The sequence below is a fragment of the Orbicella faveolata genome, unplaced genomic scaffold, assembly GCF_042242905.1.
Source record: "Orbicella faveolata isolate gen_17 unplaced genomic scaffold, um_ofav_v1 contig_35, whole genome shotgun sequence".
NCBI lineage: Eukaryota > Metazoa > Cnidaria > Anthozoa > Scleractinia > Merulinidae > Orbicella > Orbicella faveolata.
In genome coordinates this window covers 15,200,790-15,215,667 of record NW_028301564.1, presented here as the reverse complement: position 1 = coordinate 15,215,667, position 14,878 = coordinate 15,200,790, and the positions used below count along the sequence as shown (strand labels likewise).

The window sequence follows — 14,878 nt, the reverse complement described above, 5'->3', positions numbered from 1 at the left end:
GCTTGGAGGTCATAAAATATCTAGAAATTGCCCCTCCCCGTCCCCCTCCCCTCGTCCAGTTTGCTCCCGAGTCAGTTTACAATTTTGCGTGACTGACTCGAACGTTACTTTGCTCCTGGGTCAGGGTCTTTCAAGGCGAAGTTTCTCAATTAAAACTGGGTTGAATTAAAAAAACGTACAATTCGCATTCAATGAGACTCAAGAGCCGTTAGCTGGTGCGAGAGGCCGTCCCGCCCCAATTAGCTGTCCCTTTCCTTGTGCGTCTCCGCGACGACTTTTTAGTTGATTCAGAATATGAAATCGAAGATAAGTTTTAATATTCTCTATCAGGGGTAACAGAGTTTAGTGCGTTGAGATTCAGACAGGAAAAAAACACAGCACTGATAACTTTCGGAAGTGGGAAACGTTAACAAAACATTAAAAAAACAGTGATAAAGATAACGCTTCCAAGGCAAATTAAGATCACCACAACATTCATTTTACAGTGAACCATTTAATACATAAAATTTGTTGTTTTCAGTTTTTTTCCCTTTCAAGCTCCGTGTTAACGTGTTGACCAAGGTAGATGTTTCTACTTTATCTAAAACTCAGAAGCTAAACGCGCGACGAACGAACGAACGTCATTAATTTTACTCTAAATATTTACAGATTTCTTTGAACGCTATACGACATTTTACCTCTTAACTTATCAGAAACCTACCATCTTTTCTGCCTGGTCAACCAAAAACAAAACCAAACCAAAATAAAACAACGCAATTTTGTCAGCCGCAAGTCTTAATTGGCGACGCAAGTATTGACTCGTATTAAGACTCAATTTTCCCCTGTCGAGTAGGCTGTCCACGCCTGAATTTTAAAAAGTTCTTCATGATTACATCACTGAAGAGTGACCGTTACAGCACATGAACCCGACTCCGTTGCATCAACAGCGATCAGCGGCTGCGGCGATTGTCAGTATCCAAATACTGGGCGAAATAAACCATTCCTGGCATTCAGGAAGTAACATGATCAGGCTCCAGTCCATTTTCGTATCTTCTCCAGACTTTGAGAAGAAGACCTTCAAGGCTGTGGGTATACTGCCTCGTGTTGAAGAGCGGACTGCGAAGGCGAGCGTTCCAGACTTTATCCTTCACTCTTTTTAGGCTGAAAATAGAGAAAAGAAATCGTCTAAGCTACTGCTGCACGTTTAAGGAGCTACGTCACGGTATGCGCATCTTCAAAGTTAGGCCTAAATTTTTCAAGTTCGTCTTTTGTTATCCGTGTTAATCTTCTATATCCTTAACCATCCTTGTTCCTTTATGGTTTATTATTATCTCTGTAGTGTTTTTCGTTGTTAGTAAGCTGTTATTTTCAGGTTTCCTTCAATTTAAAGGTTATTTTGGACGTGGACGAAATAACTCAAAACGCTGTGATTGAGCTTCTTCACACTATCAACACCTACTAAATACCCATTAAACAGGACAAAAAGCCGTTCTTTCTCGGGTTAATGCTTGTAGCACGGGACCTTCCTGGTGAGAATAAATTAATACTTATTACAGTGCTTCCTCGTACAAAGCACTTACTAGTTCGCATCGTTTCCGAGTCTGATAGCGATGTTTTCGTAATCTTCTCGATTTCTTGCCACAAGCTCCGGACAGCCAAGAGCTGACAGCTGAGAAGAGGCTACTCGAGAAGCTAACGTTTCAAGCGGAAGGGTCACCATAGGACAGCCGGCCCACAGGACATCCATCCCTGTTGTGTGACCATTGCACAGTGGGGTGTCTAGACAGACGTCAGCCAGTTGGCCGCGACGCACATGCTCTTCCTTAGGTGCGACTGGCGAGAAGACAATACGCTCTTGGGACAGTCCCATAGCCATGGCCTGTGCCTTGAGGTTCGGTTCCCCTACGGCAGGAAATCTCAGTAACCACAGCACGGAGTTGGGGACGTGTTTGAGGATATTCACCCAGCTACGCAATGTCGGTGGGTCGATCTTGTACAACTGGTTAAAGTTGCAGTACACTGTGGCCGTCTCTGGCAGGCCGTAATGGGAGCGCGTGATTATAGGCACGGTTGACGGGATGCGCTCACCGCTGTCCTTGCAACCGGAGTACTCTTTCTTCTTCTCCTCGATCAGCGCGCCGACTTTAGGAGCGAGGTTTGGATCGTTCTTCTCATCGTCCAGCAGCACAGCAGCAGCATGAGCTGGTACTAGTCCGTTTTGCGTCACCTCAGCGATGACTTGGTTACTGGAGGCTCTCAGGTATTGTATAAGGTGTGGAAACATCTGTTTGTGATCACCAACAAAGAACGTGTGTGGCATGTATGCGAGCTTCTCAGAGTACTGATCGGCGAGTTCCAGGGGTGAGGTAACTTCATCTGTGATGATGTAGTCCATGTAAGGGGCACCACTTGTGCCTGGATACCCCAGCCACATTACCTGCAGGTGGAGCAAGAACAAGTGGAATAAGGCCAAAGTTTACAACCTCGCATTCACTCCAAACATGTGTGCACGTTTGAACAAACTGCTGATTATTTGAAGGAACACATTTCTGCCACCATAAGTAAGAATGAAAACCACTTTTCGAGCTGATTCTATATAATTATACACCTCAAGGATAAACTGCCTCCTGCCTCGACAAACAATTCTGTTTAAAGTGATTACAGAACCCTAACGCAAATTTTTTTCTTTTACCTGGACTGGAGCAGGGCGAAGGGCAAATATTTCATTTCTGGCTCCTTTCGTATAACCATTCATGTTGACAAGCACATGAATGCCATCAGCATTAATACGATCAGCAGCCTCTCCGTGGCAAGGGATAGAAGATAGGTCAACGAAATGCTCCGAATCTCCCTCAATCTTCCTTCTGAAACTGGTGCCATCATCAGCCGTCAGAGCATAGCAAAAGATCTGAAGATGAACAAAGTACATGAGCGGGAGATAACACCCATAAATAATGCTAGTCTGAAATGTTAGCCATCTCTTGCCCATAGCCTAATCCCTGGGAGACAGACAGGGGATTAGGCTGAGGGCGGAAGATGACTGACATTTCGGGCTAAAGTAATGCAAGATAACAATTCATTTCAACTGCAGAGATCCTTAATTAAATGCAAATTCAACAGCAAAGGGTACAACTACTTGTGTCCTGATTCTCTGCAGAGAGTTTTCTGGGTTGAATAAGGAAGAACAGGAAACCATATTTGTAACAGACTCTACACAGAACTTTTGGAGAATGAACACCAAGTTACAAACCTCAACTCTACTACTGTCATGAAATCCAGGAACACTTTGCATCAGATGTGAGGTAGGATGATTTCCAAAATCACTGGAAACGTAGCCTATTCTCAGTCTCCCACCACTTTCCTTCAACGACTTGGGATACGAGTATGGTGGCTTGTGTAAAAGAGCAACCTTAAAAAAAAACACACACACAAGGTAGGGTTAAAAATTCCTTCCACTTTTCTTTTTTCCCTTCATGAACCAATCCAATCCAACTATGAAAGCAACATGCAGCTGACTGATAAAACAAAACAAACACATCAGAGTGGTTTTCAATTGAGTGTACCTACTTGTAAAACTAAAACCAAACCAATTAGTTACCAATTAGACTACTCAACCAATCTCAAACCGTAGTAAAACCAAAACCAGAGTAGTTGCCTGATTCCTTTTGACACTCAGTTGAAAACTGCTCTAAGAATGTCTTCAAATATAAGCTACTAGTGTAAGAATACCTTTTCAACACATAGATTTCCATGTCTGTTAGCAATGTCTCTTCTCATTTTGTGTGTAAGTGGATACAGCATACTGTGATGAGGGTGCACAGATGGCAGTCGATTGTTTTCCAACTGGTCTGCCACAATAGACACTAGTTTCTTCATGCGCGACTCATAATCTGTCCAGTCACAGATTATCTGTCAGAAAACAAAACAAAATTATAAATACAAATTTTTTGTCATAAACTTGTAAAGTGCACCCTTATTTGTAAGTGAATGTATGAAAGATCCCATTCAAGCCTGCATTTTTTTCAGTCTTTAATTTCACTGCTGCTTAGGTTGTGAACATATATGTAACTGCAATGATCATTTATGTCTTTACACCCTTATTTATAACTAAACTACATCTTGCAGGCATTAACTCTTGTTTTGGCATCTGATTCACGAGGCCTTAAGTAGCACTATGTGCTATATAATATGTTGCAATTCCAACTGCACTGCACAGACATCCCCTGATTAACAGACAGAAGGACATACAAATGCAGAGATTTTTGTTGTTGTTATCACAATGCAATGTACACAGGTTACCTGTAAGCAATGTGCAAGGTTACAGTATGCATCGGGAAAGCTTGGCTTTAACTTTAATGCTGTCCTGTAGGACTGGATTGCCTCAGGAATGTTACCAGAATCCTAATGGTGACAAGAACAAAATGGAAGGTCAACATTGTATGCAATAATTTTTGTTCCAAAAGAAAGTGTTAAAGCAACCTGCCAAATGTTTACAATATCATTTTGCTACATTGTGTTCCTTTATTAACTCACAAACCTATCACTGGCCAACTAAACAACAACAAAAAGACAAGATACTTATCAAATCAGTACGGTTTAAAAAGATCAGCTCACCTTATGAACAGATGCTAGGTTACTGTGAGCATCAGCAAATGCTGGGTTGATCTGTATAGCTCTTGTGTAACACTGAATGGCTCCCTGAATGTCTTGCATTTCTTTGAGTGTGTTTCCCATGTTAGAATAGGCGTCAGCAAATGTAGGATGAATCCTATGAAAGGATTACAACATTGATTGAAATTAATCAGAATGTCCTACATGGAAAGAAGAACAAGGTTTGGATCGCTTGTGCTCCAGCTAAGGTCTAAGGACTAAGGACTACGTCAAGAGAAATCTTTATGACAAAGACAAAAAAAAAAAAAAATACAGAAAAAACTACTGGTAGATTGTTTTACCTGATGGCTTCTTTGTAATGTAGTAGTGCTTCATGAAGTTTCCCCTGTTGTTGTAGAACACTTGCAAGATTTGAGTGAGCTGCAGCAAATTCAGGAAATATCTACAAGACGAGTTATAGCAAATCAGTTTTATTTTAAAACTTAATTTACTTAAAGTGGTACTATGACGAAAATCGCATCTTTCCTATCGAAGCCATTTTAAAACATAATTAAGGTGGCTCGCTATAGTTTTATGATCGCACGAGCGCTGAGGAAGTAATCTCCATGCACTCAAGGGAAAACGTCAGTGTTTTTCAATATTTTATTACGTCAACATGAGCATGAAAAGCAAAACTGACAATGAATTTTCTTGCATTTCCTTCAGTGAAATTCCATTAAATTTGGTAGATTGGTAGTAAATATTTTATTTTAGTCAGAGCTCATTTTTCAGGGAAATCTATAAGACTAGATTTTTTTGCAGCGGTAAAAGACATTAATTTGAAAATATCGAAAAAACTGCCTTTACAAACCCTACTTTTTTCATGTTTAAAATTCGTATCCCACTGGAAGTTATGTCATGTAAAAATTTTGGAAGATTTCACCGAAGGATTTTCAGGAAAATCACAAATAAGGCCATAAAAACAGTAAAAAACAGATTTGTTTGGGCATTTATAATTTAAGACTAAATCCCAAAATTTTAACAGAGATGATAGCAAAATACTATTTAATCATTGCTTATTACATGTAATAAGTTTGAGAGGACTAGGTGTAAAAACGAATGCAAAAACAGTATCCAAAACATGACACTTGCACGCACAACGCCATAAATGATTACCCTATGGAGACACCTTACGTAGCCTGTATGAGAAGAAAAATGCTGTTAACTATTTTCAAATATCTCCTTTCGTTCCAGAGATATTCAAGTTTTTAAAATACGCAACTTAGCCAAGTGATGACATCAGACACTCAACCACATTTTGATAAAATATGATGAAAAAAGATATTTCATCCAATTTCTATCAGAAATGTTTGATTCTTTGCCATAAGATTCTTTTAAATGTGCTCCACAATACAAGCTTAACAGTTATATTATCATGGCAACGTACTGGCTTCCAGACTTTCCCAATATTAACGTCATTTCTGGCTACCTTTGCCGCTCCATTTTGATATTTGCAAATGGTGCCTCATATGCATGATCCAGCAAGCATATAAATGTTAGCTCGAATTTGTGGCCTCGTTTAACACTTTTCAAGCTGAAAATCACTAACATATTGTAATCAAGTGGGTGGGGACTGGAAAAGAGTGAGTTGCCATGGGAACAGAATTATTTATAGCCGTAGGGTGTGTTTCCTGTAGAACTGTTAGCCTACCAAGTTTCAATAGTCTGCGCTGCAAATTGGCCAAGATAGGTCTATTTATTTACTTGATACAGTATTGGGTTAAGTGTATGACGTCATCAGTCGTCTCATTTGCATATTTTTCACATTTTTCAAACTTAAATATCTCCGGAACTAATGCGGATAGTTGCAAACCGTAAACGGTGTTTTTATTCTTTCATGGAATTTTATGTGATACACCTAAAAAATCAAGGGGTAACAATTTCATTGTAGTACCACTTTAAAAGGCAAACAAATTACAGACATACCTCTAAAGCTTTGCAGTACAGCCTGACAGACTCCTCGATCTTTCCTTGCTCTCTCTTGATGTTCGCTAGGTTGTTGAGGGAATCTGCATGGGTAGGACATAATCTCAAAGCAGTGTTGTAGCACTCTTCTGCTTCAGATACCTGTGGGAAAAATACACCACGATTAGCAATTAAAACTAGTGAGACAATCTCAGATAGTGCAGAGCACAATTGATAGCTCTGGCACGGTAGTTCCATAAGTACTCACCCATGCTCGGTTCACTTCCGGTTTGTGTCTACCTTGGTAGTCTGCTAGGGCTTTTCCCCTTTGCAGTGTGTATGTTTCAAGGTTGTATTTTCAACCAAGGTCCAAAAATTACATATAAATTAATTACTACTGGTGTTTTACGTTGATTTTCGTTCATTTTAAATTCAATAATACGTTGAAGCAGCAAACGTGACAATTTAGCTCTTCACACCAACTTTGTAACTTGATACTTTCATTTTCCTTGCAAAGGCATGTAATATGAAACCCTTGTTTTCTCCAACACACGGAAGATGCGCTTGTTTTTTGGAGATAAATGAAAGAACGTTAAATATCTGATGTAGTGACGAAGAAACAGAACAGAAACAATGTTGTTTTACTAAAAATGCAAATTTTTACCGATGAACAAGAACTAATTTAATTATCAAATAGTCACGAAATACCACTTTCTTTTTCTGTTGCCACCTTTGTTGTCAACAATAAAACAATTCACAATTAACACACAACGATATTGATGGCTGAGAAGCATTTCAACGAAAAGTATTGAAAATAAACAGCGCTACTTGGTCGATATGAACGAGTCTCCTCAAAGACTGATTAAATTAATTTGCGCTTTTCATTAGGTGTCATGGAGTCTGCAGCAATATTTGAGCACTTTCCTGGTTTCTTTTGTCACAAATTTACAATTTGCAGAGTATTAAAGCCACTAACTTGAGAACTTTCTGGTCTTTCTTACAGACACAATTAAGGCAAGAAATAAACAAGCCGCTAAGGAGAAGCAATACATTTGAACCCTGAGGAGCACACTATTGTAGATTGAAAACAGCAGATGATATTTGTTGAACCGACCTGTGTGTAATTCTAAAAGCTACGCAGCCACAGTAACGTTTCACTTTTGCAATAAAAAGGGACAATTGGCGCTACCTGAAAAATAACTGCCGTCCTTGGTCACATGACATGACATTTAAAATACCACGTGGAAAGATAGTGTATAACACTAACAATGCTAGAACACATGCGTCTTACATGTTGAGTTCTACCATAAGGAAAACCACTCAACATTTGTACGTGATTCCGTATGCAATGTATCCTCCACCTAATGTAGAAGCCACGAACGCTAACTAATCCATGCATGCTTTTAGAGCAAATTAGTTTTGTTCTAAAGAGAATGGTCCACAAGGAGAGCAAGGGGTTACCTCAAACAAATATATAGCTTCGCGATGATCATACCTAACTGACGGCGATGAAACGCATTTTGCATAGAGTACACATGTACCTTTCCCACCCCACCCCCACCACTTCCTTACCTCTAGACTAATAAATTAATTGAAATTAATTAATTAAACAAACATTAAAGTTTACACCTTAGCGCCATAGGGCCATAGCGCCATAGTGCCTTAGCGGCAGGAAGCTCCCACAACCATCCCAATAGTGCACTCTGCACTAAAAAGGTAAAATAACATTTGGCACACCACCCAGTATTACTTCATTCTGTGAAATGCAAGGACATGTAAAGTCATTTTATTGCAGCAATTCAAAAGTTTGCGTCAATGGGTTTTTAACTCAAAGGGAATTAAGATGATTGCTAACCTTTCCTTGTTCCTTCAAAGCATTTGCAAGATTACAATAGGCATCTGGGAAGTTTGGTTGAAGTTCAATTGCCCTTCTGTACGTGTCAACTGCCAAGTCAATAAGTCTGCAAGAACAAGATGAAACAGATCATTATCATAACCAAGCACTTAAAATCTTCCATTAGACAAATGAATATTACAACACCTCAAATCACTGCCTGTTAAGCTCACCCTTGTTCATAGTAGACACAGGCCAAGTTTCCGTGGACAACGGCATGATTGGGGCTCAAGTTTAAGGCTCGTAGGTATGCAGCAACAGCTCTGAAATAACAAAAGAGGAAAAAGTAAGCCAATGATATTTCCATGGATAATAATTTAAGCACAAATTAAATTCTTTTGTCAATAAAACACCAACCTGTCAAAAATCCTTGCCTCTTTTAAGACATTTCCAAGGTTGATATAGGCATCAAGAAAGTTTTGATCCAACTGGACAGCCTTCAATGGGAGAAAGAGATTCAAAAGATAAATCAATATTGTGGGTTAAATTATAAGTGTGAAATTATTACATAGCTGTTCTTTTATTGTGTAAGTTACTGTTGACAGATCTTTGACAGACAAAATTAATTCAGGATTACTTCTTTTTCAGCTGAGTTCTAAGAATCTTTGTCAAGGCATTGGATGAGTACAATGTAATTTGCCTGCCAACTACAGTAAAAACTTGCATGTCAGAGCATACATTTTAGGTTCTTGTATTCTGGGTTAGTTATCAGCATTTTAGGCTAGGTAAGTTCTAATTAGGTTCTTAGTTTCCATGAAGGAGATATAGTTGTTGATTACCAGTAATTAAAGTAAATAAACTTGGGTTTGATCCTTTAATATACAGTATTTATTCACAACTGTGTTATGTATCTTCTTGAAACATACATTTGCAATCTCAAAGTTACACTTCTTGGTTAAAATAACTGTAACCCACATAGAAGAACCTGCTTGATCTTGCTTGGCTAAACAGGTTCTTATATTTTTTGGTCTTCTAATGGCAAATTTCTGCCAGCAGGTTCTTACACATGGATTTTCACTGTATGTTCTTGTAAGACACAATATTCTGTTTTCAGCAAGAATCACTGAAACTGCACACCAATTACATTGTACTGCAAGGATTTTCTTGAGAGTTTGTTTAAAACGTTTACTGGTTCACTCATTGCACCCAGCAAATTCTTGTCAAATCAGCCTTACGTGTGCAACTTGTGCACAAACTAATCTAGATCACAACAATTTAACTATGAACATTTACAACTAAGAAACCATATTTTTTACAACTTTTTACCTTCTCAAAGTGATGAATGGCCAACCAGATCTCTCCTTGAGCGTTGAAGACACAGCCAAGGTTACTCCAAGCCACTGCAAAACTGGGTTGCGTTTCTATCGCTTTCAAGTAGCACGCCTTTCAATTTAAACATGAGCAGCAAAAACGGGGACAGCACAAAATGCCGGGAAAGGCACAGCAAGCAATAAGAAAGCAGCGGGCAGCAAGAGTAACAGCAGAGAGCAAGAAAAAATTCAAAGCAAAAACAAGAAATACACGAACACAAGCAAAACAGATTGCAATAGCAGAGAGCAAAAAGAGACAATCATGGTTTTGTTCTCATCCTTTGTAACAACGCAATATTATTCCGACATTTTTCACCAACAGTTTTGTTGGGCTCTTGTTTTGTCCTTTCTTGGCTGAAATGCAATGCTAGATTATAGTTTCCATTAGTTCACAGAACACCTTGTCCCTTTGTAGAAAGCACACGGTTGCCTTCAGAGCGCATGTGCAAGAGAAAAACAATCTTGACTTGCCTCAGCGCAGATAGTAAATAGAGATCAAAGAAGTAACATTGTGACACAAGTGTGTATCAAAATGATATTCCAAAACAGAAGATAATAAATTTGTCTACAGACTAGTTGTTCATGGCAACAGTCAACACAACTTTAAACTTAGCCACACTGGCAAACAGATTAAAATTTCACTCAGTTCTGTGTCAAAATGTTAGTTTACAACTTCTTTTACCTCTGCAAAAACAGAACCCAAAATGTCCAGTGATTGCAATTTACACTGCTTGCACTTGATATAACTGTGCATTTGTTTCAAATGAAAGCAGTGAGATGCTCAATAACTGGGCACATGAATCTATTTCAACAAAGCTTAAAGCTTCATTACTGTGAGGAGACAAGGCAAGACATTCGTTCTCCACACAAAACTGCAAGAAAAAGCTGTTCAAATTTGTCACCATTGCCAAACCTTTTCCCAACCATGCTACGTACAGCTACGCTTTCAATCAGAAATTGTGCAACAAAGGCAACAGAGAGTTCGTACTAATTGGGACAAGGTGTTGAATGGATAAACTGTCGTTTTTCTTTCTTCCAAGGTATGAGATCAACCACATGACCAAGAGAAAAGGATGCAAGCAGCCAACTCAAGCCAGAAACAGGAGTTTTCAGGGCAACGCTTCATTTACTGACAATTTTGCCAAACAACTACTTGCAATCAGAATACAACCAAACTGTTTTTTTTCCTGATGTGTTTTAACCGAGACATTTTGAATGGAAGAACTAGTTTGTAAGATGAAAAGCTGACTTGCAACTCCTATTTTTGCTTGAGAAGTCTGTAACAGCAAACTGGGCAAGCATGGTAGACAGGGAAAGCAAGTATGGGAAAGGGCCAAAGTCGTGCTTTGAGAAGTTCATCTTTCTGCAAATGGTTTCCCTTCAGCCGGTGTACTCCATCAAGACCGTACGTACCCTGTATAAGTTTACTGGGAGAGATAAATAAAAGGGGAAAACAAGGGAAGATTGAATGTTAGGGATCAAGAAACAACGTATCGAGGACCAACTGCTGATCACCGGTACTCTGCAAAGCTAACCAACACAACTGTGCCTTTGTTTGGAAATTTTTGCCAGCCAACAGAATCTGACATCTCAATAAGTTTAGTGAAAGTACCAGACCAAGAGCCAAGGAGGAGACTGTATACGGCCAAATTCTTCCTCTTACAAAGTCAATACACTAGTATGCAGTCCAAACAAATTTGCACAAACATGTTGGTCTTGAATACCTCCCAAACAACAGAGCTCATTATAAAATACTAGAACCAAACAAACCCTACCCCCTTACCCTCTCCCAATCAAATTTAACATGTTATGAGAGTATTTCCAATAACCCTGCATTAGCACAGTAATTTCAATTCTGTTCAAAGGTGTTGAAATAAAATAATGAAAAAACTTGCAAAATTCTAAACAAAGCAATTGAATACGACGCAAAACAATCCAATCAACTATTTCAACATGCTTGCCGCAGTTAAACTGGTTAAAAAGTAATGTAAATCAAAGATTTATTTCAAAAGAAAAAAAGCTTGTAAAACATAGGTTAACTGCAGAGCTTCTTGAAAGTCACTCTCATGCATTCAGAATTCCACTACAGTACAGTATGTATAAAGTGAACATGGAGCACACACAGCTGAAGACTATTCCCTTAACTCTTAATCCCAAGATTGAAATAGCAACTCTCCTTACTGAGTGTCTTAAATTTTTTATCATAATACTTATGAGAATTTAGAGGTAAACAAAAATGCAATTTCTCTAACTGAAAGCACCGCCCTGCTGTAAGGAGAAATTAGTTGTTCAACATTCTTGGGAATTTAAGTGTTGACACGGTAATGTCAACTACATCTTCAAAATAAAAATCAGCTGAGGTGCGCAATTCTCAACCTACGGCGCAGATACCTGTTTCAACAAGCCATCGGTGCCTAGTTGACAAGAGCATTTTATGCAGAAACTTCAGTCCACCCCAACTGATATTTATTGCATCAGAGAAAGTTATTCCCTGTGTCACGCAAACCTTGCAAAGGAAACATTTACAGTCAAGTCCAGATAAGACTGCCTTGAACATAAATGTCAGTCCTTAGTTATTCATACAACATTTACTATACCTTAGCCTCTTCTAGTCTACCAAGAGCCTTTAACAAGTTTCCCAGATCACTTCTCACGCAGTATAGATCCTAGTGACATAAATTACATACATGTAAACGTCAATGTGATGACTAAAAGCAAAGTAACTTTTAATTGTTTAATACTTGATTTTCACAAGGCTGAACTAGAAAGAGGTATTGGCGTTGTCCCACCCTTATTCCATTTTTTCCCTGTCAGTCTGACACATTTTTTTTTAACCATTCATTTTACACTCCATTTTTTTCAATCTTTTTAAATCTTTTTTACCCTTCAATCTTTATTCTTAGCCATTTTTGCACATAATGATTGCTTGTAAAACTAAATTGAATGGATGAACCACTGGAATATTAATAAAATGCGGTCAAACGCATGTGAAGGCCAATAAAAATTGAAATTATGCCAAGCCATTGACAGACAGTCAATCTGTATCAAGGAAATATCAAGCAGGCGGTTCCTATCTCGTATTATTCAAGTACATGCCATTCATTTCGACCAAGCCAAATATTACTTTTTTAGATTTCTCTCACAGGCAAAAACCAGGCCAAATATAACCGAATCTACATGTACTTACTGAAATCGCAATGTGGGAGACTGTTTCCACTTATCATTCAAAGGGAAACAAAAACGCGATACAAGAGAATTGACTTATTTCACATTTCACGCGTCAATCAGAAACGTCTCAGAACATACTAGCATGGAAGGAATTTCATAATACCGTGGTACCAATTAGGAAATATTGTACACTGTGCTCGAAGCTGTCGAAACATATCCGTAGTGCATCAACGAGAAACACGTTTCTTCGCGACACAACTGACATTAGAATAAATTTGTTTGCACAAAACAATAGAGGCATCGAAGGTTAATGAACGAAAGAAAATTCCACTAGAAATCAATTTCACCACGAAAATCCGCGACAACAAACAAGGTAGAAACTGCGCACAAATCTGTTTTCTTGAGGAGTTGTGAAACACAGCTGAGAAAGCGACAGTTACAAACCTCCAGAGAGATTCGTATCTAAACATCGCGTCATTTAGTGCAAACAAACATGACGGGCAAAGTACGGATTACCCGCAAACTCGTACCGGGTTGTACTGCAGTGCCGTGGCATAAGCATTAACTGCCCCTTCTAAATCGCCAGCAGCTACTAATGCCGCAGCCAAGTTGATGTAGCCATCGATGAAATCCGGTTTTAACTTTACTGCATGGCGATAGTTGTCCAACGCGTCTTTCAGCTGACCTCGCTCTTTGAAGACATTGCCTAAGTTAGAGTAGGCCTCGGCAAGAACTGGGTTTTGTTTTATGGCTAGCGTACTAAAATGAGCCGATCTAGAAGAAAGAAAGAATGGAGTACATCACACTAAAGCATTTTTCGCCAAAACCTACGTCATAAAGACATGAAACACTTTTGGATTGCGAGCGCAAAACATTACAACAACAGAATATTGATCTGGTTTACCGGTCTAATCGACGGCATTGAAAGTGTATCGATGATAAAAGAAGTAAAACTCCGGTGTTCTCGGGTTGTTGTCTCCACAACTGCATACAGATTTGTTCGGCGCGATCATAGCTCCCTGCCTGGTATTCGCGATGAGCCAACTCCGCCAGAGTGGCTGTTGAAAGAGAGAGAGAGAATGGGTTATGGTCAGACAACAATGAACTTAGTTCACCAAACAAGAAGTTCACGAAACGACATTTTCTAACCAGCATCGTCTAGAATGGTCGTTCCCATGACCATGACGATAAAAAGAGAGGCAGAGAAACACAAAAGTGTCCCCTTCGAGATTGAAATAAGAAAACGAGGGCATGAAGAAAGATGGCGTGTATTATTGTATGCATAAACGCGACGTCATGTGCGCACACGCAAAGGAAAGACTCACCGCCATAATGAAGCGCCTCTGGTTGAAATTTCATAATTTCGGTCCAAAGAAAGGTTTAAAACATTAAATTCCCATTCATCTCAGATGGTTAAGATTCAAATAACTGCCAACTGGCAATACTTCGCCAAATGACGCATCCTTGACAGGAACAAACTCGATAATTGCTGTGATCAATATCGAAATTCCTGCTACTCGTAATGCTCGTTCACCCGATGACGTAATTTAAGTTTTGCTTGACAACCCACGTGGGTGACAGGTTGAAAGAAAAAGAGAAAATAGTTTTTCGTCATTCAAAAAGTGGGAATTTCGTGTCCAGAATCATGTCATATTGTGCCGTTGAAAGAACTAACTGAATCGGCTAATCTATATTCAAGGTTTAGATAACTTTTTTTCTTAAATTAATAATTCATTTGAGAAAATTGTGTGAAAATATCACGAAAGTTTCCGATCATAAATGCAAATTCTTTCAACAAACTTTTCATAGCAGAGCAATGTTTCCCACCTATTTTAAAACCATTTTTTAGGAAATTTGAATCTGAAGTCAAAACTTTTGTTTACTCCGGCTAAGAAAGTCTCCTTACTTCTTACAGCGAAGAAATTGTGTCTTTTAGATCGAAGTCGTGACAAACAAGACACCTTTATATGAG

At 38.9% G+C, this 14,878-nt stretch overlaps 1 protein-coding gene across 2 annotated transcripts; it reads right to left on the bottom strand.

Annotated features, from left to right (window-relative positions):
• Positions 1-473: 473 nt before the first annotated feature.
• On the bottom strand, positions 474-14,406 carry LOC110042988 (UDP-N-acetylglucosamine--peptide N-acetylglucosaminyltransferase 110 kDa subunit-like). 2 transcript variants are annotated; one of them, XM_020748380.2, is made up of 17 exons: positions 14,232-14,406; positions 13,811-13,964; positions 13,437-13,680; positions 12,336-12,404; positions 9,695-9,811; positions 8,786-8,865; positions 8,602-8,691; positions 8,390-8,495; positions 6,556-6,696; positions 4,932-5,032; positions 4,594-4,747; positions 4,279-4,380; positions 3,709-3,888; positions 3,230-3,388; positions 2,672-2,887; positions 1,560-2,416; positions 474-1,140 (listed from the first exon to the last, which is right to left on the bottom strand). In XM_020748380.2, the coding sequence occupies exons 1-17, from the start codon at positions 14,263-14,265 to the stop codon at positions 990-992; spliced, it is 2,955 nt and encodes a 984-aa protein (XP_020604039.1). In that variant the 5' UTR covers positions 14,266-14,406; the 3' UTR covers positions 474-989. The 2 variants fall into 2 exon arrangements, with proteins under 2 accessions (XP_020604039.1, XP_020604038.1); XM_020748379.2 differs by lacking the exon at positions 14,232-14,406 and adding an exon at positions 14,056-14,203.
• Positions 14,407-14,878: the final 472 nt, after the last annotated feature.

Coding starts and splice junctions, on each gene's coding strand:
- LOC110042988 (XM_020748380.2), bottom strand. CDS start 14,265: ATGAAATTTCAACCAGAGGCGCTTCATTATGGCG. Junction 5,033..6,555: donor TGTACTGCAAAGCTTTAGAG/GTATGTCTGTAA, acceptor CTCGTCTTGTAG/ATATTTCCTGAATTTGCTGC. Junction 2,888..3,229: donor ATGACAGTAGTAGAGTTGAG/GTTTGTAACTTG, acceptor GTTCATCTTCAG/ATCTTTTGCTATGCTCTGAC.